Source organism: Diabrotica virgifera, chromosome 8, assembly GCF_917563875.1.
Source record: "Diabrotica virgifera virgifera chromosome 8, PGI_DIABVI_V3a".
In the NCBI taxonomy this organism is placed as follows: domain Eukaryota; kingdom Metazoa; phylum Arthropoda; class Insecta; order Coleoptera; family Chrysomelidae; genus Diabrotica; species Diabrotica virgifera.
In genome coordinates, this window is record NC_065450.1 from 72,976,891 (window position 1) to 73,004,511 (window position 27,621).

The 27,621-nt window shown below is 33.5% G+C and overlaps 1 protein-coding gene across 1 annotated transcript in view; it reads left to right on the forward strand.

The window, feature by feature from the left end:
* Positions 1-261: 261 nt before the first annotated feature.
* The window catches only part of LOC114340711 (5-methylcytosine rRNA methyltransferase NSUN4), a 32,743-nt gene continuing 5,383 nt past the window's right edge, over positions 262-27,621 (forward strand). The window contains exons 1-4 of the mRNA XM_028291481.2: positions 262-483; positions 5,272-5,929; positions 13,119-13,426; positions 19,564-19,820. Of these exons, the coding sequence (XP_028147282.2) occupies positions 403-483; positions 5,272-5,929; positions 13,119-13,426; positions 19,564-19,820 (1,304 nt within the window). The 5' untranslated portion in view covers positions 262-402. The remainder of the gene's footprint in view (positions 484-5,271; positions 5,930-13,118; positions 13,427-19,563; positions 19,821-27,621) is intronic.

Genomic DNA, 27,621 nt, shown 5'->3' on the forward strand with positions numbered 1-27,621 from the left:
GTGTACCAAAAAACCCAGTCATAGTACACGCTAAATAATGACGTCATTGACTTGATGACGTTTAAGCGTGTACCTACCTTTTTTATTTGCGTACACGTTAGCGTGTACCTAGGCACAGCGAAATATTTTTGGAACAGCACTTTCTCTAAGAGCTTTTCCTGGAAAAGTTTTTAACACACCATCAACAGAAAAACAGAATGCAAAGCGTGCGATATTATTTATCTATGTGCGTTGATATACGCCGATAGAGCCAGGTAATACTATATTATTAATCTATGGATAGAGCTGTATACCCCATTAAAAAAAATGGAAGGTGACATTAAAAACAGAAATAAGAATTTAACCAATAAAAAAATTCAAATATAAATAAATAATTTTAGGTGTAATAAAAGTTTAAATCAAATGTTTTCTTACAGTATTTTTAAGCAAATAACTCAAGAAACAAAAAAATTTGTTAGATATAAACATCCTGCACATCATTGGGTACGTAAAAACATAATCAATTATTTTGTATTATGTATATAGTTATAAGTTGATTATCCAGTTGGAGTTGACTATAAAGTTGATTATAAATATAGAATGAAGATTTTATTCAACATTTGGTAGTAAAAGTAGACTCCAACTAAAAAATGATACTCTTCCCAATGCCATTTAGTAAGAGTTGAGTCACACAAACAACCTATTCTAGAAATTAAGTAAATGTTACTGGATATGTTCAAATCGTGATAAGTAGTTGAAACGGTCAAGACAAAGAGATGCACACTGATCAAAAAACACGTGAGATTATACTCGTATAATCTACATTTACTGAATCGATCGAGGAATAGTCAACTTAAACTAGTAAGAGCTGATTCTATTTTTCCTGCAATCTACTTTTACTAACAAGGGTTAGGAAGAGTCTACTTCAACTAGTAAAAGTTGAATAAAAATTTTCAAACTAACCCTTACTGCTCGTTTTAGTTGGGAGTTGACTTGAACTATGTTCTGTTTTTAAACCAAGAGGAGCAAACTTAAAAGACAGATTCACACCCAAGAAAGTCACTAAATACATCTTCTTTTTTTGTTGATTATGTCAGCCATTGACGGTAATTGCTCCAATTGTGTGGAATTCTTTGCGGATAGTTCGCGATTTTTAAAAACGCTAAAGGATTGCACCCTCTAGTTTTATGTTCTTGAATATTTTAAACTTGTGATTATATATCTTTACCTGTTATTTTTACTTTTTGACTTGCTTTATTGTCGTAGTGTTTATTGTATCTTATTGTATTTTACGTATATTTGTAATATTTTGTTAGTTCTTCATATCTTCTGTAATGTTTTATTGCAATGAGCTTTGCTCGTAAATATATATAAATAAATAAATAAATAAAAAAAAAGTAATCCATAAATATTATATGATATTAATATGTCGCTAAAGAATTTTGAAAACAACTGCTTTAAATATAAAAGCAGACTAAAAATCTAAAAATTAAAGGAATAACTCAGAAAACACACAATTTCACTGATATAACGTAAATAGAGAGATTTTAGACCCTCTATTTTTTGACATACGTTAAGCGTAAAACATTATACTTGTCATATTGAGAAATAAATAAGGGATAACGTGTTTACTTAAAATAGTTTTGGAAACCTTTCAGAAACTTCGCAAACAGATTAACATTAATTGACATTTGGCAAACGTAACCTATAAAACGGCAGTTGTGAGCTATAACTTATTTTATTGAATTATTTGCCATAATGGAAGAAAATGTATTAAGACGTTCACCATATGTACCAGAAGACGGTCACCAAATGTATTAAGACAATTTACCAGTTTAGGAACACAAAACATCCATCCTAAATTTAACAAGACAATTCAGTCAAGTGTCAGATCTCTCAAGAAATGGTGTAATTTAGAATTATTCTACCACTGTTGCCAAGCAGATTATATTCAATTATATAATATGTTTATTACCTGATAGTTTTGAAGAAAAACAAATTTTGATTACAATTTTATACATCGTTACTATATTCTTTATTCTAGTGTCTTTGGTTCAGCTCATATGACTTTTTTTCGTTTTTTTATGATTTAGATATATGACATTTGGCAATCTTACAAATACGTAATCCCTTAATAACGTGAACCTTATTTCTACCTAAATAAGGGGATACCTTATCAGCTAATAAAGTAATACGTTATTTTTCAGTTAATGCGCATGAGCAGAATAACGTTTAACGTTTATTTCATGTGAGTACAATGCATCAAAATTTATCATTTCAGGAGTTTATATTCCACCAAACATGCCTGGATTAGTATACACCTCTCATTGTGAAACAGTAGAGGATGTTCTACAAAGATTTCCAGCACAATATTTTTATATTTTTGGAGATTATAATCTTCCCGAAGCTATATGGTCAAACGATGAATATGGTGTGCAGGTTGTGTGTCCTGGAACTTCTTCAGCTATCCATATTGCCCAAACTTTTGGTTTTCTTCAGTTATTTCAAACGATAAGTATTCCTAACAGCAGAAATATTTTCTTGGATCTTATGTTCACAAACGATAAAAGTGTTGAGGTACTGTTAGGAAATGACTCTATTCTAAACAGCAGTTTACATCATGCTAGTTATGAGTGTAGTTTAAGAAATATTCACAAAAAACAGGTAGACGACAGCCTCTTCTGCCAGGATCTGTACTATGATTTCAATAACGCCAGTTATGTGGGTTTAAATAATTTTTTAGCTGGAATTAACTGGGAGCAGTGTTTTTCTCGTCTTGATTTAGATTTAGCTGTTGATTACTTCTATGAAATTTTAGCTGTTGGTATTGCTTCATTTGTACCTGTGAAAAAATACCAAACCAGCACTTATCCTAGGTGGTTTTCAAGGGAACTAAGACAGCTTATTTCTCAAAAAAGGAGAGCACACTACACCTATACTCAGTCCAGATCTCAGGCTGACCTCAATATTTTTACTAGACTGCGTTCAGAATGCAAAAAAGTTCGGGAGGTTTGTTGGTCTCAGTATATCTCATTGATGGATATAGAATTCAAATCAAATCCTAGATACTTTTGGAGGTACATAAAGGACTTAAAAACCAACCATTCTCTTCCCCAAACAATAATATACGGCGAGGATAAAGCAAATGATGGGCAAGAGATTGTTGATTTGTTCAAAAAGTACTTCCAAACAGTGTACACCCCAAGTAACCCAGAGAACAAACTAGACCTTGGTACACCCACAAATATTTACCAAAACTATAAGTTTTCGGATATTTCTACAAAAGAAATATACGAAAAAATATCTCTTTTACCTAGTAAAAATACCCTTGGTCCCGACGGTGTTCCAAGTAGCCTGTTAAAATATTGTGTATGTACCCTTGTGGTTCCACTAAGTTTATTATTTAATAAGTCTTTAAGATCCTCAATTTTTCCTGAAAAATGGAAGGATAGTTTTATCACGCTCATCTTTAAAAGTGGGAACAAAAACGATGTTACGAACTACAGGAGTGTATGCATTCAATCATCACTTCCAAAATTGTTTGACAGTATTATCAGCGACCAATTAAACTGGATGTGTCGTGGGCTAATAAATAAGAATCAGCATGGCTTCTGTTCAGGTCGTTCAAATCTAACTAATCTGTTACCATATCAATCAAAAATAATTAAAGCTTTGGAAGAATTCAAGCAAGTTGATGCAGTTTACACAGATTTTTCAAAGGCTTTCGATCAAGTAGACCATAATATTTTTCTCAGGAGATTATTTGATATAGGGTTTGATGTTTCGGCTGTAGGTTGGATCAAAAGTTTATTGTCAGAGCGTAGACAGATGGTCAAAATAGGTGCTTTTAAATCGGATGCAATATGTGTAACTTCTGGTGTTCCCCAAGGGGGCACTGTTCCCCAATGTTTTTCAATCTGTTTGTGGACTCAATTTTTGATTGTTTTGAAAACAGTGAATTGTTCTCGCTTTTGCTGATGATTTCAAAGCCTACAGAATAATGAATTGCCAAACTGATCAACAACTGCTGCAGGACGATCTTGACAGATTAACGCAGTGGTGTCACATTAATAAATTAAACCTAAATATATCAAAATGTTGTCTAATTAGTTTTTTTAAGGGTTCCAGAAAATATGACACTTCTTACGAACTGTGTGGGCAACCATTAAAAACTGTATCAAAAATAAAAGACTTGGGAGTAATTTTCGACAAAAATTTAACATTTGTTGATCAAATATTAACTCTGTCACAATACAGTCATCCAAAATGTTGGGTTTCATCGTGAGAAATTGTAGACATTTTTCTGTTGACACTGTCAGAAGCCTTTACTCTTCATTAGTCAGATCTAAACTTGAGTATGGATCAGTGGTGTGGTCTCCTTACCAAGCTGCCCATAAATATACTGTAGAAAAGGTTCAGCATAAGTTTCTACGATTTTGTGGATTCAAATTATATATTGGGATCTCTGATCATAATTATTCAATTCTGGAAAAACAACTGAATTTGAAAACACTTTCAGAAAGGAGAATATGTGCTGGATTAAATTTTTTGCATAAAATTGTTACAGGGAAAATTGATAGTGCTGAATTGTTGGAGTCGGTTAACATTGAGATTGTCACACGAAATAGGAGACATAACTACTCTTCTTTTCATATACCCTATCATCGAACAAATTATGGTATGAATTTGCCTATAGAAAGATACTCGAGATATGTTAACCAACTTCATTGTGGGAGAGACTCTCATGTCTGAGAGTGGTTTCAGGGCTCAATTTAATAGAATCAATTTTATAGAATAATTAATACTTTAGTTTAGTGTAAAACTTTAATTATAAATTTAGGGTTGTAATGTTAATTGTTGGTTGTTTGAACATTGTTGCAGGTTGAATTATTTTTGTTGTTTTTTGATTACATTTTTTTCTCAATCTATTACATACATCTTACATTTTACTATTTGTTAATTGTAACTGTTAATGGGGTTTTCCCGTAATATTAATAAATAAAAATAATTAAAAATAAATAAATAAACGTTGCTGAAATAAGGGGCTTAAAAACTCTCTATTAACATATGAAATGCCAATAGTGTCAAAATTGCATAAATGTCACTAGTGTCAAAATTTCATAACAGTGGAGTAAACTTACCTGTGGTTGGACCAATTACAAACAAGCATTACGGAGTGGTAAAATTGAATTACTCCTCTTGGTTTAAAAACAGAGCATACGAATAGTCAACTCTAATTGGGAATCAACTTGAACTGTAACATATACAATACTTTATTTCTGGTGTTTTCAGTCTGTTGTTAGAAAGAAAGTAAACCCTGTAGACAAAGCCCTAAACCATTTTGATGATTTTTACCAACAAGTTTTTGATACAAAATGGTTATCGATTCGAAAAGCATTATTAGGAAAACATAAGTATGTAGCTGTTCTCAATTGTTTTGGTGATATTCAAGAAACAAAGTACGACTTGGAATTAAAAGGGGCATTGAATATGCGAACGTTGTTTAACTTAGAAAAAGGTTATCTGAAAGAAGAAATTGAACAAAAAAAGAAAAACCGACTTTTAGACGAAGTGTTTAAAATGGATGAACAGTTAACCGAAAAAACTGATGAAGCCGTACAAGAAGATCCTACACCTAAAAAGTTTGAAGCTAAAGATTTCTCGTTAAAAAGTAGCCTTGAAAAAGCTGAAATTGATATGAGAAGAATGGTAGACACAGAAAATGCTCTATCAATGGAGGTTCTACATGAATATATTCCCGCAACAAAAATTAAAGGAAAGGAAGATTTTATACTGGAATCTAGTCATTATAATTTGTACGATCAAAATACCCAATTTGGAGTACAGATAGAGAAGGAGTTTGATTTTCATTTTCCAGATCATCTAGAGGTCTATTGTTATGAAGAAGGGAATAAAAGTGATTTTGAATCACCAAAAAGATCAATAACTGGTAAGTACTTTGTATGTGCTTAAAACATGTATGTCTTTATGGGATTATATTTTAAATCCTGATCATTAAGTTAATGATGGGCTTTTATATTCACTAAGTAGACCAAAGATTCCAAAGGTCATTCCTAATATCCCTTGTTCATCATCATCAACAGCTACTTCATTCATCATCAGATGTAAGCCTCCCTTAGGTGTATTTATTCATTTCTGTTCATTGTTTTTTGAATCTATTCATGACCAGCCAGTAGCTTGATGTCATAAGTCTATCTAGTTTGAGGTCTGCCTCTACTTGTCTTATTTGTTCTTGGTCTCCATTCAACAAGTCGCTTCATCCAACTTCCACTTCGTCCACTTGCCTTTCATTCTTCCTATATGTCAGAGACATATAGGGTGTCAATTTGAAAAGTTGTCACCCCTCTAATTTGATCCCTATAGAAAATATAAAAATATACAAAAACACGTCAAATTTAGTTGTGAGGGGGACATTTTATAGACCAGTTTTAAACTAAGTTACATTAACCCTCTAGCGGGGGCGAACACAACCCCCAAAATATTTAATGGAAAAGGGGGTTGAGTGATACCTCATTTTAAATATCAACATTATAATATAATAATATTATAATATTAACAACATTTTTGTTTCTGTTAGTAGTATTTTGTATTTTGACAACGGCACCCGATTTGGGCGTCGAAACGTTAATAAAAATCATTTTTTAATAATATTGTGGCTTATTTCCCATTATAAATAGTTAAAATTGTAAAAATGCCACAAGAAAATAGCTTCAGAACAACATTTTAAATATCGTTTGATTACCTTTTCAAAAACACCACATACAATATATTTCTTTTCAGTACTTTTGGAAAAATCAAGTGAAAACATACAGATATTAACCCTTAACTGGTGACCCTATTTGTAATTACATAAATGGTGACCATGAGTCTAACAGACTCCTGGCTAAAAAAAGCTGTTTTTGTCAAGCTGGCACCTAAAAATGCAATAAAACAGTTTTTAATAATAAAACAATATTGTAATGTCATTTTTATTTAGCCAAAAAGAAAAAAATCAAACTGTAGGACTTATAACAACAACAAAAAAAATGGTAACATGTTTTATAACACAACATTTTTAAAGTCTTATTCCAAAAAAAATTAAACATATACAAACATATAATATATGTATGTTTAAAAATAGGTACATTTTATATAAAAAATTGTTAAAAACAACATAATTGCAATTCTGCACAAAACCTGCAAATCACAAAAAACGTTAAAAATATATTCTACCCTGGTACAATTTATACAAATTTCATCACTTTCTATATAATATCCTTCTTCCACATCATCATCAGTAATGTCACTGTTCGCCTCATTATACCATTTTGTGCACACTTCTTCGAAATCATCGTCTATAATACTCTTACAGCTTTACGAGAACTATTCATATTAAAATATGTAACACTAATGGTGACCTTGCGTCTAGTAGACTCCGTAACGTAAATATTTCGAAAACGGGACGAGCGAGGTACCTCCCATTAACACATTCGAATATACTCTAAAAGCTAGGAAGGTACACCGAATTACAGGTTGCTGCGTATTTGTGGCGAGAAACGCAGACGCGTTAATAAACGTGCAGAGTCTGTGAGACGCATGGTCACCAGTTAAGGGTTAAGGATCGAGTTCACAACTCCAAAACTTTTTTTGGCGTATTGAACTCCAAATTGAATTTTTTTTTGGTATTGGAGTATTTAGAGTATTTTTTGGAGTATTTTTAGAAAAATCAAGTAAACCCGTAAAGATATGATATTAAGTATAGAGTTCACAACTCCAAAATTATTTCAAAGTATTGAGTCCAAGATTTTTCCAAAAGTACATGGAAAGGTATGTGGTATTTTTGAAAAGGTAATTAAATGAACTTTAAAATGAGGTATCACTCAACCCCCCTTTCCATTAAAGATTTTGGGGGTTATGTCTGCCCCCGCTAGAGGGTTGATGTAATTTAGCTGAAAACTGGTCTACAAAATGTCAAAATGTCCCCCTCACAAATAAATTTGACGCGTTTTTGCATATTTTTAGATTGTCTATAGGGACCAAATTATAGGGAGAGACAACTTTTCAAATTGACACACTGTATATTGTATGATACAGTTGATTAAAAAAAAAGGCATAACCCAGACATCCAAAGTGAAAATTATCCTTAAACACCAAATTGTTCTATATAGTCCACATATTGTGCAGTAAAAAATTACACCATTTTTAGCTTCGGGTTTGGGGGGAGGTGGGGGAGAAGTCAGTAAATTAGAAGTTTTTTACGTTTTTCGTCAATATTTCAAAATCAATGCGGTTTTGCGTGAACAGTGTTCTATACAGAAATGTTCTACATTAAATTTTAAACAAAAAAGGTCCTATGCATAATCCTTCTAAATCGAAGGCTTCCAATGTTACGGAGGAAGTATAGTATAATTGGTCCAAAAAAAGGCCTAACACCGTCATCCTAAATTAAAAGTTTTCCTCCAACATCAAATTGTTCTATATGGTCCAGATATTATTCAGTAAAACACCATTTTGAGGGTCGGGTTTGAGGTGGAGGGGGAGGGGAAATGTCGGTAGATTAGTAGTTTTTTACTTTTTTCGTCAATGTTTCTAAACCTGAGCGGTTTAGCGTGAACAATATTCTATACAAAAATGTTCTACATTAGATTTGAAACGAAAAAGGTCTTACATGCATAAAAGTTCTAAAATCAACGGTTGCGGAGTTATAGAGGGTTTTAAGTGGAGGTTTATCACATTTTTTATATTGTTTGGACAAATTATAATATTATTAATGAACAAACTAATTTTTTAACCAGGATTGTATTTTTTAAATATAATTTGCTATTTCAATGGCCGATGGTATGTTATTAATAAGCCCTTGAAGGAACACCAATCTCACCAAGAGGCTTCTACAGGTCTAGGTCATATAAATCTCTGGTACGGAGAAACCCAATCTGAACTTTCTATGGACAATGTCGCAAGAATGTCTTTTCAACAGTAAAATTTTCGTTTCAAATTTAATGTAAGTAGAATATTTTTGCATAGAATATTGTTCCCGCTAAACCGCCTAGGTTTAGAAATATTGACGAAAAAGGTAAAAAACTACTATTTTGCCGACTTCTCCCCTCTCCCTCTCCCCAAACCCGATGCTGAAAATGGTGTAACTTTTTACTGAACAATATGGGGACCATATAGAACAATTTGGAATTTGGTGTTGAACGATATCTTTGACTTTGGATGTCTGGGATTGGGTCTAGTTATACTATACTAATATTTTACTGCTGTCAGAAATCAGAAAAAATGTTTATTCCACAAATAAGCATTACTTTTTACTTAAATTAAATGTTCAACTTTTTAAGAAGGAGATGGCTGGCGGGAGCTGGCTTGAACATTGAATTTAATTGAAAAGAAATGTTTATTTGTAAAATAAACATTTTTTTCTGTTTTCTGGTAACAGCAAAATATTTTTTGAAATAAATAAATGGGTGCGTTCGGACGACCATAGCGGCTGACTGTCAGCAGAAATCGGCTGAGTGGTTGGATCCAGCCGTGATAGGGAAAGCTTAGTAATTCTCTCAGCGGCTGACTTCCAGCGGTGACGTCTGACAGTTACAGCTGGCTCAGCTGTCCAGCCGCTGTGGTTGTCCGAACGCACCCAATGACATACATTCTTCTTGTTTTTGAGAATTAATTTAATTCAAAAAAATGAATGTGTGTGTACTTTGTACGCACGTAAGAAGTTATACTTCTATAACATATTATGTGATTTTAACGAAATTGATATAATGTACTTTAAACAGTTTATTTATATTTTATTTAAATATTAAACTAATTTTAATACTTACTTCTTTCCAAAAATTTTTATTATGACAATACCAAAAATTTTAAAAATAAAAGAATAAAACGCACACAAACACATTGAAGAATGCCACAAAGAAAAAATGATTTCTGAACGATAATAATTGTTGGCAAAAATTTTAAATACATACGCATTTTCTGAAAAGAAGAATTATATAATAAATATAGTTACAATCATTAAATGCAAAAAAAAATAAAAACATAAAAACTTGCATCGGGATTCGAACCCGCGAATTTGGGGACGCTTTGATTCGTAATCGAAGCCTAGACTCACTCATCCAATTACTCATTATTTGTCATGTGGAAAAATAGGGCAACTGAACGTTTTACTGTTTGACAGTTATTCTGAATTTAAATCAAATTATGTAGTTTGATTTTTGTGGAAGAAAATATTAAAATATAACCAAACAGTAAGAAAACAATATATTAGATGAAGATTGGTAGAATTTTGTTGGTAATCAAATTAAGCATGTAAATCAAAGCATTACATACCTACTAGATAAATAAATCTACGCCAAAAAATCATAATTTAAAAATAAAAATCGGACCTAATTTCGGATTTCCCTCTAAAATCCCCATTCTCGAGAAAATAAATTTATTCCAACCTAATCCAAATGTATAATTACAATATGATTATAATAAAAACTACTTACCAAATTAGAATGAGTCCTTGTCCAAAATAGTCCAAAAGTCCAAAAATATATATGAAAACTATTTAAAAAGGCAGCATAACTATTAACTAACTTTTGTTTGTTGTTTTTTTTTTCACACAAATTTCAAAACGCAACAACCATAAATAATCAAACCACAGCTTTGCCACAGCCGACATATTGAATAATTTTTGACATGTAATTTGAACATCCAATCAGAACAAAGTTATAATGCGCATGCGCCCGGATCGTAGGTTTTAACATATAAAAATTCACCCTCATATCGCGCGTAAAGAAGTATAACTTCAAAAATGTTTTTGGCCACGTATAAATAATGATGTTAATGTTTATATGTATTTTATATTACTGAATAGAGCATTTACTACCGTCTCAAATAATGAGCTAGCACACGACCCCTATTCTCATTTAAAAAATCATTGATTACGTCATCACGCCCAGATGGATGACGTCACTAATATGATATATATGCCAAAAAATCATAATTTAAAAATAAGAATAGACCTGTTTCGGCATTTTTCCTCAAAGTCGCCAGTTCGAAATAACGAATTTATTCCTTTCAATTGCACCATACTCCATATAGTCTAGGCGCCAAATAGAGGTCACCGTGTCCTTTTCAATTCTGATGGACAAGCTCAACGGTTTCTTATGGATTTTTGGCTGCTGATTACGAATTTCGAGGGTGGAATTCGATCCGAGTGGTCAAAAAATTGTTATAAACAATTTAATTGTTTATAAATTGTTTATAAGGCTATGGCTCATAAACTAAAAGAGATAAAAAATAATGTTTCAAATAAAATTTGTTCGTTATTAATAAACGAAGAAAAAAAGTTTACTAAACTTAAATCCAACAATTAGAACTCAAGATATTGTAAAATTAGTGCACAATGCAAATTGCAAAATAAGTATTTTTCGAAGCTTTATCGATCGTAACTCGGCTTCTACGGTCCCAAATGAGACTTAGAAGGTCCTATGTTAAAGATTAATGAATAAGCTTCCAAACAAAGTTTATTAAATTACTTTGTCTTCATTTGTTTTAAAGTTATATCCATTTGAAGTTAAAATTTTCTTTAAAAAAATTGTACACTAATTTGTTTATAAGGCGTTCAAGCAAATTTGAGCTATAAACATTTATACTTTAATTAACAATAATGATAGAAGAACTCAAAAGGAACATTTTAATCTTAAGAAAATGTTCGTATGTTTATTTTTGGCCAAGATATCGATATTTTAATAGCGCGCTCTTAGGCGCGAGATTGGCTCACCGCTTAAAGGTTCACGTGCTAACTTCTCGATGCAAATTATAATTTCTATGTATATAGGTTATCTTCATTTTTCATTTTTGAAGATCCTAATAAAATTTTATCATATAATTCTTATAATTAAATCATCATACTGTACCCGTATCACCTTTCATTCTATTTACTTTGTCTTCTATTTTTTGTACTTAATGAGAAAAAAAATTAAAAACTGATATTTCAGAAATATAACTAAAAAGTAAGTCGATATTATTTTTATTAATACTATTTTTACAAACATTATCTTTCATGCATCTGCATCGAGATATACAGAGAATCTCAGCTTTTTTACATCTGCATAAGTTCTTAGAGCAATTTTTACAGTTACATGGTGGTACTAAGTCTGTTCTTGTAGGCATTATAACTAAAACTTTCTGGGGCTTCAGTCTATATATCTATATGATGTGGACTAACCACATATAAAGTGGATCTAGTTCTGTTGCAACATCATCAAGGCACGTCAATTGTGTGTATGCCGCCACAACATAAATGCTCGTTTTATATGCAATGATGATGCTGTAAAAGAACTCGATCCATTTTTATATGGATATCACATATTTGCTCATTTGCATGCGTAGAAGCCGAGTTATGATCGATAAAGCGTCGAAAAATACTTACATACTTGACTGTGAGCCGATTTTGCGCCTCATAGCGCGCCATTAAAATATCGATATCTTGACCAAAAATAAACTTACGAACATTTTAAAACGCTAAAAATGTTCCTTTTGAATTTTTCTATCATTATTGGTAATTAAAGTATAAATGTTTACAGCTTAAATTTACTGGAAACCCTTATAAACAAATTAATGTACAATTTTTTTAAGAAAATTATAACTTCATACGGGTATAACTTTAAAACAAATGAAGATAAAATAATTTAACAAACTTTGTTTGGAAACCTATTAATAAAGCTTTAAAATAAGACCTTCTAAGGCTCATTTGATGCGCAGAAGCTGAGTTACGAACGATAAAGCTTCGAAAAATACTTATTTTGCAATTTGCATTGTGCACTAATTTTACAATATCTTGAGTTCTAACTGTTGGATTTAAGTTTAGTAAACGGTTTTTTCTTCGTTTTTTATTAACGAACAAATTTTATTTGAAACATCCTTTTTTATTTCTTAGTTTATGAGCCAGAGCCTTATAAACAATTTATAAACAATTAAATTGTTTATAACAATTTTTTTGACCACTCGGATTGAAATCCACCCTCGAAATTCGTAATCAGCAGCCAAAAATCCATAAGAAACCGTTGAGTTTGTCCATCAGAATTAAAAAGGACACGGTGACACCTCTGGCTCCTAGACTAATACTGTATATCTTATTTTTGTTCTAGATGTATATAATTACTATTTAATGGATGGTGGTTCAGTTCTTCCAGTTTTAGCTTTGGACATAAAACCAGGACACAAAGTGTTAGATATGTGTTCTGCTCCCGGCGGCAAAAGTTTATTAGCTTTACAAACTCTGTACCCCTCATGTATCGTTTCAAACGATGTTTCTAACTCTAGAGTTAATAGAATTGACAGCGTATACAACCAATTTCTGTTTGATTTTGAAGAGAAATGGCTCAAAACAGGAAAAATTCGATTGAGTAATGTTGATGGTAGATATATGGAAGAATATGATTTTGATAGAATATTAGTAAGTATTGTACTGATTTTTACTTTTATTTATATATATTTACGGTCTTTAATTTATGTACACTCTTCTAACACTAAAACATAATTAATTTATACTTTAATTTATTATTTATTACTTGACAATAAAAATTTCAGACTGATCCCAAAATCTAAATTGTTCTTTATGCCTATACGCTCTGAGCTTCGCTGGTGTCGCTCCTAGCGGATTAGTAATGCAACTTTCACCGGTAATTTTTAAATTGATTATTTAATTGTTATCGCTTAATATTTACAACGCAAAAAAGTAATTAAATTGTAATCGATTTTTTTAAGATTTTGCTAATCATTTTGACGTTCTATTCATGAAATTATAATTTCTTACTTCGGATACTTTCGCAAATATCGTGTAGATGGCGTTAAGATTAATAGATTAATTTATAATTACATATTACGGAACATTAAAAAACTTAAATTCAGTATTTAAAACGTAAGTATATTTAAGGTAAAAATATATACCAAAGCTTTGACCAACTAATATTTTTTATAATTAATGTTTTTATTTTTAATTTTAAATTATTCACTTTGACATTTATGTCAAATTTCCAGTAAACGTTTACAGACTCGTCACTACTGGCGCTCGCGAATTTTTAAATATCTCCTCTACGTACGAGCTCACAGCGCATATATTTTGTGAACGATTATCTGTAATGTACTTGAATGTTCTCAACAGTTTGTCTACTCGTTTGACAAATCAGGGGGCCAGTGCGTTCCGAAAATACTGCGCTAATAGACCAAGAGGCAGCGCTGAAAAATCTATTTGAATTTACTAATGCTAGATTTTTCACAGTTGATTACTGTGAGTGTGTAGAGAAACATACTGCGGTCGGTCAAGCGAAACGTAGAACAGGGGTTACTGAGAGGGTATCAAAGTTGCTTTCCTACGAAGGGAATTAAATGCATTTACTAAGGCTGAAAATCAGTACACATATTCTAAATTAAATATAAATAAAAGTTATTATAGTCGGTCAGCTGTATGACGAGACAGAGCCGGTCGGTCGGCCCCAATAGTTGATTGAGGAAATGAAGCATTTTGGCTCGCAATTTTTTCGTCCAGCATGGATTTACTTGAAATTTTCACAGAAGGTAGGGAATAGTCCAAGGATCATTTTCTATATCATGCCGGTATCATACCTAAAACCTTGGGGGTGGTTGCCTCCCCATCTCGGGGGTGGTAATTTTTTATTACATTTTAACCATTTAATTCGATGGAAAAAGTGATTCTAAGAAAAACATGTTTTTTACATTTTCTTCGTAAAACGATAAAACGATTTTTCGAGTTATTCGCGCTTGAAAATAACAGTTTCTAGACCAAAAAATCGACTTTTTAGAGGGTTTTTGAGAATACCTCGAAAAATATTCTATATATTTTTGGCGATAAAAAGTTTCTTCAAAAATGATTTTGTAGGATTTTTAAACAGCTATAAGACTGTGTAAATTAAATTCCATAAGATCCCTTAGTTTTTAATTGGGGCAGGTTTAAAGGGCTCGAATAAGGGGGTGTTTGCTGGTAAATAGAGGTTTTAAACAGCTATATCTGGCTAACTATTCACTGTAATGAAAATCTATGCGCCGGGTAATTTTAGTCATTAAAAAAGCTACAATTTAGTAGTTTGTAATTTTTTTCGTATCTTCAGTATTTTCGGAGGTATTTTGAAGTAAAAGGTGAAAAATACCAAATTGCAAAAAATCAATTTTTCTTTAAACTCCAATTTTTCCAAAATTAGGCATTTTAAATAGGTCAAACTCCTTGAGTGTATTGATAATATAAATATAAAAGGAACTACAGAAAGGTGAAGACCAATTTTGAATTAGGAAGGTAGTTAGGGGGTTGTTTTCACTGATTTTTTCGTAGAGAAAAGCAGGTACCGACATTTTTTGATTTTAAGTCGCTTAATTTTCATGCTAGAAACTTTTTATTGTAAGGTCTAATTGTATACTTTAAAAAAAATTATTTAAGTTTTCCTCGAAAAATGCAAATTTTTCCCATTATTTGAATATTTCAAATTATGCATTTGACGCTTTGACGAAAAAGTTTTACATGCCGTATCTCGGTTTGTATTGGTCTCAAAAATATTATTGGAAAAGAATTCGGTTTGTGTTACTAAAAGATACAATTTTGATATCTACAGTTTTTTTTATTAAATGCATATTTTTCGAGGTATTCTCAAAAAACCCTCTAAAAAGTCGAATTAGTTTTTCGAAGAAAATGTAAAAAACATTTTTTTCTTAGAATCACTTTTACCATCGAATTACATGGTTAAAATGTAATAAAAAATTCCCACCCCCGAGATGGGGTGGGAACCACCCCCAAGGTTTAGCGTATGATAGCGGCATGATATAGAAAATGATCCTTGGACTATTCCCTACCTTCTGTGAAAATTTCAAGTAAATCCATGGTGGACGAAAAAATTGCGAGCCAAAATGCTTCATTTCATCAATCGACTATTGAGGCCGACCGACCGGCTCTGTCCCGTCATAAAGCTGATCGACTATAATAACTTTTATTTATATTTAATTTAGAATGTGTGTACTGATTTTCAGCCTTAGTAAATGGATTTAATTACCTTCGTAGGAAAGCAACTTTGATACCCTCTCAGTAATCAACTGTGAAAAATCTAGCTTTAGTAAATTCAAAGAGATTTTTCAGCGTTGCCTCTCCGTCTATAATGATCGATAGGCAGGGAGCTAGCGTACCAGTATATTGTAGTATACAGAAAATGTCATAGTGATGTTAGGTAATGCTATTTTAACCCGGGAGTAGTCGCGCAGTTAGAAAAAAATCTAACATTTTATCCTTTTCCGTGATAAATTGATGAAAAATTTTGCAACATAACTTTCCACTCTTAAGTGCCTTGAGGAAGATTGCAGTAATGCGTAGGTATTTTTTTTACCAATTTTTTATTTTTTAAATTTTTGTTGTGTAATTTATGGCTTTGGTGAGAACCAATTAGCTTTAAAATTGTTAGCAATAAATATTTTTAATATAACAAGTAAATAAAAATATTATAAAATAAAAATTTGTTTTAAATTCGTATTTTAGATTTAATCTAACGCGCGACTGTTCCCGGGTTAAGGGGATAGGGGATAGGCGCAAAATTTCGGCTCTAATGCTATTTAAATGCATTCATTTTTTCGAATCCTGTTTCGAAACTAATAGGTATTTTTGAAAAATTTAAACGCAGAATGAAAGATTATTACTGAGGGGCCTAAAGTCCCTGAAAACTATAATGTTTATTTTAATAAGTTACATGGCTGAAAAAAGGGAAAATTTAGTGTGATATTTAATTTCAAATAAGTCCTTCGGTAATAATGTAGTCTTTCATTCTGCGTTTAAATTTTTCAAAAATATTTATTAGTTTTTTCAGGATTTGAAAAAAATGAACACCAAGTCCGTGGTGATATTTTCCAAATTGAACACTCGCTATCTTTGTCATACAATGCACTCAGTCGAACAGAATGTGGTGACAAGACAGTGACAAACAAGGCTACGAAATATTTCATACGGCTTCAGGAATATTTAGAGTTGTTTATTAAATAATATTGATAGTGTATTTGATAAATAATTGATTTAAGACATGAAATTAATAAAAAGTTATTTATTGTTTATTATTTATTATTTATGGAAGATCCAAGCAGAGAATACACCAGGATATATTCCGTGATCCAAGTATTTTGTTGTTAAAGATGTTCTCAAAATTTATCTAAGCGTTCCATTCCGTAGTAACAATATACACTCGGATGCAAAAAAATCGATCCACTGAAAATTTGGTAATTTTCGATGTCTCGAATTTTATAAACCTGTTGTTCGATTTAAGTGATTTTTGAACATGTTATAGCCCGATTGTTTAACAATACCACTGTAATAATATTGTTACTAAACAGGTAAATTTTCATTGTATACCGGGTGTACCAATCAAACTGTCTTTTTTTCTCAAAGTTCGCATCACCCTGTGGACTATTCTAGTGTTTATAAAATACTGAAATTAAAAACCAACTATAGCCTCAGGTTTTCTTAACATTCTGTTTTTAGATTCATTCGCTTATGTTGGATAATAAAAAAGTTAGGTACTTTAACAACTGGCCTTGTTCGTCATCAGTACAGGGTGTTTCGAAATAAGTGCGGCAAACTTGGGGTAATTTTACACATTAAAATAATAACAGCTTGCTTTATAATCATATGTCCGCAAACGCTTCTTTTCCGAGATACGGGATGTTCAATTTTTTTTACAAACTAACGATTTATTTATTGCTTTAAAACCAGTTGAGGTATGCAAATCAAATTTGGTGCGTTTTAAGACGTAGTTATTGCACATTTTTTGACAAACAATTAAGAATTTAATATTCACCATTAGCGAGCAAACGGGTATTATGACCGATCATATTACCCGTATGCACGCCAATGGTGATCAAAAAAATGTGCAATAACTAGGTCTTAAAACCAACCAAATTTGATTTGCTTATCTTAACTGGTATTAAAGCAATAAATAAATTGTCAGTTTGTAAAAAAGAAGTGAACATCCCGTATCTCGGAAACGAAGCGTTTGCGGACATATGATTATAAAGCAAACTGTCATTATTTTCTCATGTAAAAGTACCCCTTAAAGTTTGTCGCACTTATTTAGAAACACCCTGTACTGATGACGAACATGCCCAGTTGTTTATTATCCAACATAAGCGAATGAATCTAATAATCTAAAAACAGAATGTTAACAAAACCTGAGGCTATAGTTGGGTTTTAATTTCAAAATTTTATAAATGTTAGGATAGTCTATAGGGTGATTCGAACTGCATACCTAGAAGCACCAGAGCGGTCAAAATGACGGTTATTAAAATCAAATACTATAGAAGGGTAATACGTACAACTCTTGACATTTCCCATTGATTTTGCCGAAGCAAACAAAATAGCGCCATCTAGTGGTACGGGGTGTAACCACAAACTATGAATGACATGGAATGACGGAAGATCTGTGATCTGTCAGGTATTCCATTCCATTAACCTAACTTTTTGCGTGTATTTAATCAAATGTTTATTATATATTTATTTTGAAATAAAAATGGATTTTGTAAATCTGCTATTACTAAATGTACTTAATGATGTGGCAGAATCAGACAGAAATACATGATTTAAATCTAGATCGACGCCAGTTACGCCAATCCATTTGAAATAAACGACCATACCATATTTTTATGAAACATTTCAGTGCCAAAATCTTGAGAAAAAAAACACAGTTTGACTCGTACACCCGGTATCGGTATACAATGATAGTCTACATATCTAGCAACAATATTATTACAGCGATATTTTTAATGAGTAAGGTTATAACATGGTAAAAAAATCACTTAAATCGGACAACAGGTTTAGGAAATTCGAGACATCAAAAATGACCAAATTTTCAGTGGATCGATTTTTTTGCACCCGAGTGTATTATTAAAGAAATAAATATTTCTGTTTTCTGGAGTATTAGTTTTTGTTGTATAGTATATAAATTATTGTAATTACTGAATACATACTGTTAGTGAAAAAATAATCTTATTAATTAACTGAATTAATAATTTAAGTGATTAAACAAGTAACGGTTATCCAAGAACATTCAAAATCCATCTCTAAGTTAATGATAACAATGGCATTGTCAAATAATCTCCATACCAGTGAGAATTTTACTACACGTAATTTGCCGTGTATAGAAAAAAAAAGTAAGGATAGCCTTAAAATATTTGCGCCTACGCTCTTAACCCGGGAGTAGTCGCGCTCACTTCTGTAACGTGAACAGTCGCGTGTTAGATTTCATATCATAATACGAATTTACAACAAATTTTTATTTTATAGTATTTTTATTTACTTGCTATGTTAGAAATATCATTTCTAACAATTATTAAAGCTAATTGGCTCTCCCCAAAGCCATAAATTCCACAAAAAGAAGAATAAGAAAAAAAATACCTACGCATTACTACACCCTTCCTCGAGGCACTTACGAAATTTTTTAATCAAGTTATCGCGAAAAAGGATAAAATGTGAGATTCTATCTAACGGCGCGACTACTCGCGGGTTAAGGCTTTCTGGTACAACTTAAAAATTTGAAAACTTTTTTAATGTTTTAGGTAGATGTTCCTTGTACAACTGATCGACATTCCCTTCATGAAAATGACAATAATATCTTTAAACCATCAAGAGTAAAGGAACGACTTCAGTTACCGGAACTACAAAGACAGCTTTTGTTCCAAGCTTTGAAGTTAGTTAAAATAGGAGGTGTTGTTGTGTACTCCACATGTTCTTTGAGCCCTATCCAAAATGATGGAGTTGTACATATGGCCTTAAAACAGATATGGGAAGAAACTAATATGGAAATAGTTGTAAAGTAAGTTGATAATCTTGATAAACTAGTTGGATATCCACAGCATATCCTTCTTCTAGTGCAAACACCACTATTAAAGGTTGGCTATAACCATTGCAAATTCGTCTCTTAACTTTTACTTCTCTTAACCCTCGTAAGGCGGTGCTTAGATTCTTACGTAAACGACGGTGCGGGGTACATTTGCACCTCATCCGTATATCCATTGTTTTTCCTATGTGAACTTCGGGGAAATTGATTTAAAAGATAAATAGGACTGGCTTATTAAACTATGAAACATAATTTTACAAAGTACTCATTTCTTCTTAAAAAAAATTATTATCATTGCATCACAAAGACATGAAATTTTTCACAGAGTGAGCAACACAAAGTTTTTACACACAATACAGTTATGTCGGGACTTTCTGTCTTTTTCTGTGACATAAGTAACACCGACCTTGTTCTGTAGCTCTGTTAGCTGCAGGTGTAATATCAGAAACGTCCAATTCAGGATATGAAATTTTCATCGTACAGTCATTTTTCCAAAAAAAAAACACTTAAACGCAAAGAGTTTTAAATGCTGTAATGGGCGGAGTGCGTTTAGAATTGAATTTAATGCGAATAAAAAAATGGACATCATCATTCTCTTTGCCTTATCCCTATGTGGGGTCGGCTTCCCTAATTGCATTTCTCCACACAATTCTATCTTGGGTCATATCAATGTTAATACCCTTTACCAACATGTCCTGCCTTATCGCCTCCCCCCAGGTCTTCTTTGGTCTTCCTCTCCTACACCTTCCAGGAACCTGCACTTCAGCTATTCTTCGTATTGGGTGATTAACGTCTCGACGTTGAACATGACCAAACCATCTTAACCTATGCTCTCTCATTTTGGCATCAATTGGTGGTGGTGCCTCACCTAGACTTCCCCTAATATACTCATTTCTAATTTTATCCTTCTTTGTCACTCCACTCATCCATCTAAGCATTCTCGTTTCCGCCACATGCATTCGTTGTTCCTCTTTCTTTTTCACTGCCCAACATTCAGTTCCGTACATCATAGCCGGTCTTATGGCTGTTTTATAGAATTTTCCCTTCAGCTTCATTGGAATTTTTCTGTCACACAACACACCACTCGCTTCTTTCCACTTCATCTATCCAGCCCTAATTCTACTGCATGCATCTCCATCTATTTCTCTATTACTCTGTAATACTGATCCTAGGTACTTAAAACTATTGCTTTTAACAATCATTTCACCATCCAAAGATACCATTTTTATTTGTAGTAGCTCCATCTTTAAATGAAGATTCCAAATACTCTGTTTTTGTTCTACTAAGTTTTAAACCTTTTTCCTCCAGAGCTTGTCTCCACTGTTCCAGTTTTTGTTCTAAGTCTCTTTCACTATTTCCTACTAACACGACATCATCAGCATACATTAAGCACCATGGAATGTACCCTGTAGTTTCGCTGTTATCTGGTCCAAAACTAATGAGAATAAATACGGACTAAGCACAGAGCCTTGGTGCAATCCTACTTTCACATGAAGTTTATCAGTCTCTCCCACACCTGTCTTAACACTAGTTGTTACTCCCTCATACATATCCCTCACAATCTTTACATATTCACCAGGGACTCCTTTCTTTTTGAGTGCCCACCACAGAATCTCTCAAGGAACTCTATCATATGCTTTCTCAAGATCAATGAATACCATATGAGCGTTTGCTTCTTTACTCCTGTATTTTTCCATCAACTGCCTTATAATGAAAATTGCATCTGTTGTTGATCTACCCTGCATAAAGCCAAATTGATTCTCGGATATTTCGGTCTCTTTACGTATCCGTCTGTCAATTACTCTTTCCCATATTTTCATGGTGTGGCTAAGCAGTTTTATAGCCCTGTAGTTTGTACATTGTTGTATATCTCCCTTGTTTTTGTAAACAGGTACCAGTATACTGCTTCTCCATTCGTCTGGCATTTGTCCGACTTCCATAATTCTATTAAATAGACCTGCTAGCCACCTTGTTCCTGTCTCTCCCAATGCTCTCCATACTTCCCCAGGAATATCATCTGGTCCTACCGCTTTTCCTTTCTTTATTTTTTGAAGCGCTTGAGCCACTTCCTCGTTGGTTATTTTGGTGACCATTGCTGCTACTGTCTCCGTTGACTCTACAGGCTGTCTGTCAAATTCTTCATTTAATAAGCTGTCGAAGTACTTTCTCCATCTCTTTTTGACATCCCTTTCGTGAACTAGTATTTTATTATTTTCATCTCGGATACATCTAATCTGATTAAAATCTTTCGCTTTCTTTGCTCTCTGTTTGGCGATTTTATATATCTTCGTTTCGCCTTCCCTGGTATCAAGTTGATCGTATAGGTTTGAATACGCTTCTGCTTTGGCTTTTGCTACTGCTACTTTCGCTTCCTTTTTCGCCACCATATAGTTTTGAAGATCTGTGTCGGATCTAGTTTCTTGCCACTTTTTATATAATTTTCTCTTCTCTTTTATTTTTCCTTGTACTTCGTTTGACCACCACCAAGTCTCTTTATCCTCAAACTTTTTTCCAGACGTTTTCCCAAGTATTTCAATAGCAGTCTCTCTAATACTACTCACCATTTTTCTCCAAATTGTATTAGAGCTTCCGTTCATGTTCCAACATATTTTTTCTACTATTCTTCTCCTGAATAGACCTTCTTTCTCATCTTTCAGCAGCCACCACTTGATTTTTTGTGGTCCTCTCCGATATTTTTGTTTAGTTTCGCTTTTTACTTCGATGTCCAGAACAAGCAGCTTATGTTGTTGGCTTACTGTCTCACTAACTATTACCTTGCAGTCCTTGCATTCACGTATGTCTTCTTTCCTTATCATGAAGTAGTCTATTTGGGATTGATGTTGTCCACTTTTGTAGGTAATAAGTTGAGTTTCTCTCTTTTTAAAGAATGTGTTAACAATCGCCATATCCAATGCTGTTGCTAATTCTAGCATGTCATCTCCGAATAAAAAAATGGACAAAAACAAAAAAAATTATTAAAAAAGATAGGTGAGAAAAACGAGGTCTGGGGTGCAGCTGCACCCCTCACCGCCTTATGAAGGTTAAAAGTTTTTGTATATTTAACCCAGTCCAGTTGCGAACGTTTTTCAGCCAGGATATTTTTTGTCGTCTACCAGGACCCCTTTTCCTTTCGATTTTGTCCTTTATAATCAGCTGTAACAACTCGAACTTATCATTTTTCTGCTTTTAATGGTGGTCAAAAGTTCTCTGTCTCTTCCGATTCTGTGCAACATCTTTTCAGTCATAATATGATCGGTCTATAGTAAATTCCCCTAAAAGCCACATCTCAAAGGCTTCCAACTATTTCATTGAGTTAACATTAACAGTCCAAGCTTCGGAATCATAAAGAAGAATAGAGTGGATATAACGTCTTACCATCCGATATCAGATTTGCAGATTGAGTCTTTAGTCTTTGGATATTCAGAAATTACCTCATCTTTAAAAAGGCTGCTCTTGATTGCTCTATTCTTGATCGAATTTCTGATTTAGATCTTCCCTTACCCAGACTCCTAAGTATTTCATTTTGTCCATTTGTTCAATATCTTCATTTTTTATCTGGATTCTTATAATGAGTGTATCCCTCTTAAGCAAGAAACCCATTATAAACGCCCGGCACGGCACAGCACAGGCCGGCACGTCCAAGAACCCATTTGTAACGGCCGGCACGGCACGGCACCAGAAAAATGATCATATATTTTAAAAACTATCGTAAAATAAAAGTTTTTAAAAGACATAAACTACACAATTTTAAAGAATATGCATCATGTTAAAAAAACGAATTCATGGTTAAAAGATAATGTACGTACCTGTCCATTGATCAAAACTTTCGGATATTTGTACCCATGTATTGTCCTTTTTCTTACTATCATGATAACTTGAGTCCGATGCATCATACAAAAATGGTTATTCTCTGACACTTTCAATGAAAAGTTTGTCCATATTATTTTATTTCAAAAGAAACAACGCGCTTTCAATTAAAAAATCAACAATATATCTGCTTATTACCAATTATGACGCACTGGCGCCGACTGGCCGTTCAGGCCGTTCGACTTCAACGGATTTTATTCTCCTCGGAGAATTTTGGCCGTTCCGTTTGCGTGCTGGCCTGTGCCGGGCCGAGCCGGCCGCTCATAATGGGTTACGTTGCATTTAAAACTATACAAATGAATTTGGACTGTCCTGTGCCGGGCCAGGCTGTGCCGTGCCGGCCGTTCATAATGGGTTTCTTGCTTTAGTGAAAACCATGGTTTTTGTTTTGTTTATGTTTACTTATTGTTAAACCAAACTGTTCCCCAGTATCACAATTTGTAGGTCTTTCTCACTTTTAGTGATAATGACTAATATCATCGGCATAATGAATGTTATTTATATTTTCACCATTTTTATCTTGATCCCTTCTGTGCAGTTTTCAAGTGCTTGTGTAAATAACTTTTTGGAGAAGGAAGAAGCAAATATACCAATTATTATCATCTGGAAAAAGTACCGGATAGGATTTATCCAATACTTCCACAGAAAGGAAATGACTTTCTGTACAAAAAATTCTCCCCGCCATTTTTTACGAAAATTTGGCGCCCTGGGCTATAGCCCATATGTACATCCAGCCCTGCTAATCTCTTTCTCATAGGCACTTTTCAGTGCGTCACAGTTTTTCGATTTCTTTCTAACGCATTAAGTTGGAAGTGACAGAAAAAAAACGTACTTCCGTGATTACAGACATTTATAACATTGATTCTAGCTATTGATAGATGGCGCTATAATCGAACAAAAAATGATTTACGAATTAGATATACGACTATAATCTGTACAAAGACAATACAAATAAAAAAACCATTTTATAAATGCAATAAACACAATTGATTTGTTTTTATATCAAATTGCAAATAAAAGGGTTATACTGGGACCGTGCAAGTTCGGCAAAGCGACACCTGGTTTCTACACTCAGCAACATTATTCGCACTTTTAATTATATAGGCCAACTATATTAGTCCTGGTTACTGGATAATTGTCAAGGCCATAGTCCAAAAAAATAATAAGAAAAAATAAGATTCAGGTTATGTTATTAAAACGTAAACAATTGTATGTAATAAATAAAATTAGTTATTAAGATGCAGTACTGCAAGCAAAATACAATTAATTAAATTTACCTTTATACAGGGTGTTTCATTGGGAAACGGAAATACTTTAATGATGAATAGAGGTCACCGAGCAGGTTCTAGATATAGTACATTTTTTGCCATAAAGCTGGGTTGACACGATCCAAGTGTACTTGGTCTAAGTCCACTTGGATGCAGCGCGCGCAATACTTGGATGTTACTTTGATCGTATGAGCGGGGTTGACACGTTCCAAGTGTTTTTCATCTTCATCCAAGTCCACCCTCCTAGTCTACTTGGACGCTGCGCGCGCATCGCTTGAAGGCTCCTGTGACCGTGTCACCACCCTCGTCAAGTATATTTCCATCAACAGGTTCTATCCAAGTCGCATCAAAGTCTAGTAGGACGGTGGCCAACTTTCTTCCAAGTAGCATCAAAGTATAGTTACAATGGCGTGTCATCGGAAAATATAAAACGGGATATAAGTACAAATAGAAGAATATATATAGTTAAATACAGCACCTAGAGACTTGCAGTTTTTTGCATTATGTTCAGAATGACGTCAGGAAAAAAGTCTACTATTAAAAATTAAATGGAACTGCATAATTGCACTGTAAAGTGCATAAAATGCATCCATAATTGCATAAATATAAAAATAAAGTCAAAATCAGTATACTAAGGAACAAAATTTATTATTTGGGGGGTTTTTGGGATCACTGAATACGATTACACCATCAGAACTGAACCCCGGATCACCTGGTGCCCAAGGTCACGGCAAGAGACGTCATCTTCTGGAGTTTCGATGGTTTTCGGCATTAAATCGATGCAAACGGATTACTAACGAGTTTTAGGGGTCGCTAAATACATTGTCAGATATAAATAAAGTCTATATAAATTTAATATATACATAATAGACGAGGGCATTTAGCATTAGATAGCCTATTTAGAGACTTGCACTTTTTTGCTTTACGTTCAGGGTGACGTCAGAAAAAAAGTCTACTAATCAAAAATGGATGGAAATGCATAATTGCACTTTAAAGTGCATAAAATGGTATACTAAGGACCAAATTTTGTTATTCGGGGGTTTTTTGGGCCAGTGAACACGGGTACGCCTCAAAACCGACCCACGGATCATCTGGTGCCCAAGGTCACTGCAAGGGTGTCGTCTTCTGAAATTTCGAGGATTTTTGGCACTAAATTGATGTGAACGAATTACTCATGGGTTTTTGAGGTCTCTAGATACGAATATGCGATCAGAATTGATCTCCGGAGTACCTGGTGCCCAGGGTCGCTACTAAGGCACGTCGCGCGTCGTCTTCTGGGGTTTCGAGAGTTTTCAGCATTTAATTGATGCAAATGGATTACTGGAAAGTTTTTGAGGTCTCTAAATACGAACATGTCATCAGAACCGACCCCCTCTGCACCTGGAGCCCAAGGTCACTGCAGGAGACGTCCTATTCTGGAGTATTGAGGAATTTCGGCATTAAATTAGTTAAAATGAATTACTCGAGGGTTTTCGGGGTCGCTAAACATAAATATGCCATAAGAATTGAATTCCGGGGTACCTGGTTCCCAGGATCGCTACTAAGGCACGTCATATTCTGGATTTTTGAGTGTCTTCGGCATTCAATTGATGCAAATGGATTACTCAAGGGGTTTGAAGTCGCTAAACCTGAATATTCAATCAGAATCGACCTTCAGAGCACCTAGTGCCTAATATCATAGCAAGTGACGTCATTTTCTGGAGTTTCAAAGGTATTCGGCATTTAATTGATACAAATGAATTACTGAAAGGTTTTTGAGGTCGGTAAATACGAATATGCTATCAGAACCGACCCCTGGTGCAAATGGACTACTCATACGTTTTTGGGGTTGCTGAATATGAATACGCCATCAAAACATACACCGGTGTACCTGGTGCCTAAGGCACGTCATCTTCTGGAGCTTCTAGAGTTTTCAGTACTAAATTGATGCAAACAGATACTCTTATGTTTTCGGAGTGAATACGAATATGACTTAGATGAAATACTTTGGAGTATCTAGTGACCATGAAGGATCACACTATCAAAATAAAACAATAAATCGATTTTGAAATAAATGAAGGAAAAACGCTGTCAGATATAAATTCAGTTTATATTTATAAATAATTTAAAAAATTGTATAGCACAACATAGTTATTTTAATAAACAGTCCAAGTAAAATAGCAAAAATGTTACCAATTTGAACGTTTTCTTTAAACAACAACTCAAAAAACTTCGGTGTACTCGGTGTGTACCAATTTAGTGTTGGAATGCCACTAGGAACGCGGGGGTCGGTTCTGATTTAATATTCGTGTTCAGCAAACCCAAAAACCTATAAGCAATTTGTTTGCATCAATTTAGCACCGAAATTTATCGAAATTCTATAAGATGATATACTTTAGCCACCAGGTGCTCTGGTGTCTGTTCTGATGGTGTATTCGTATTCGAAATGTGTTTTCGATCGAAAACTCTCGAAAATCCAGACGATAACGTGCCGTAGGCTTATAGGTACTCGGATGTCTCTTCTGATGGCGTACTTGTGTTCAGCAATCCCAATAACCCATGAGTAATCCGTTTGCATCAATTTAATGCCGAAACCCTCCGAAACTCCAGAAGATGAGCTGCCTTAGGCACCAGGTGCTCCGTGGGTTAGATCTGATGGCGTA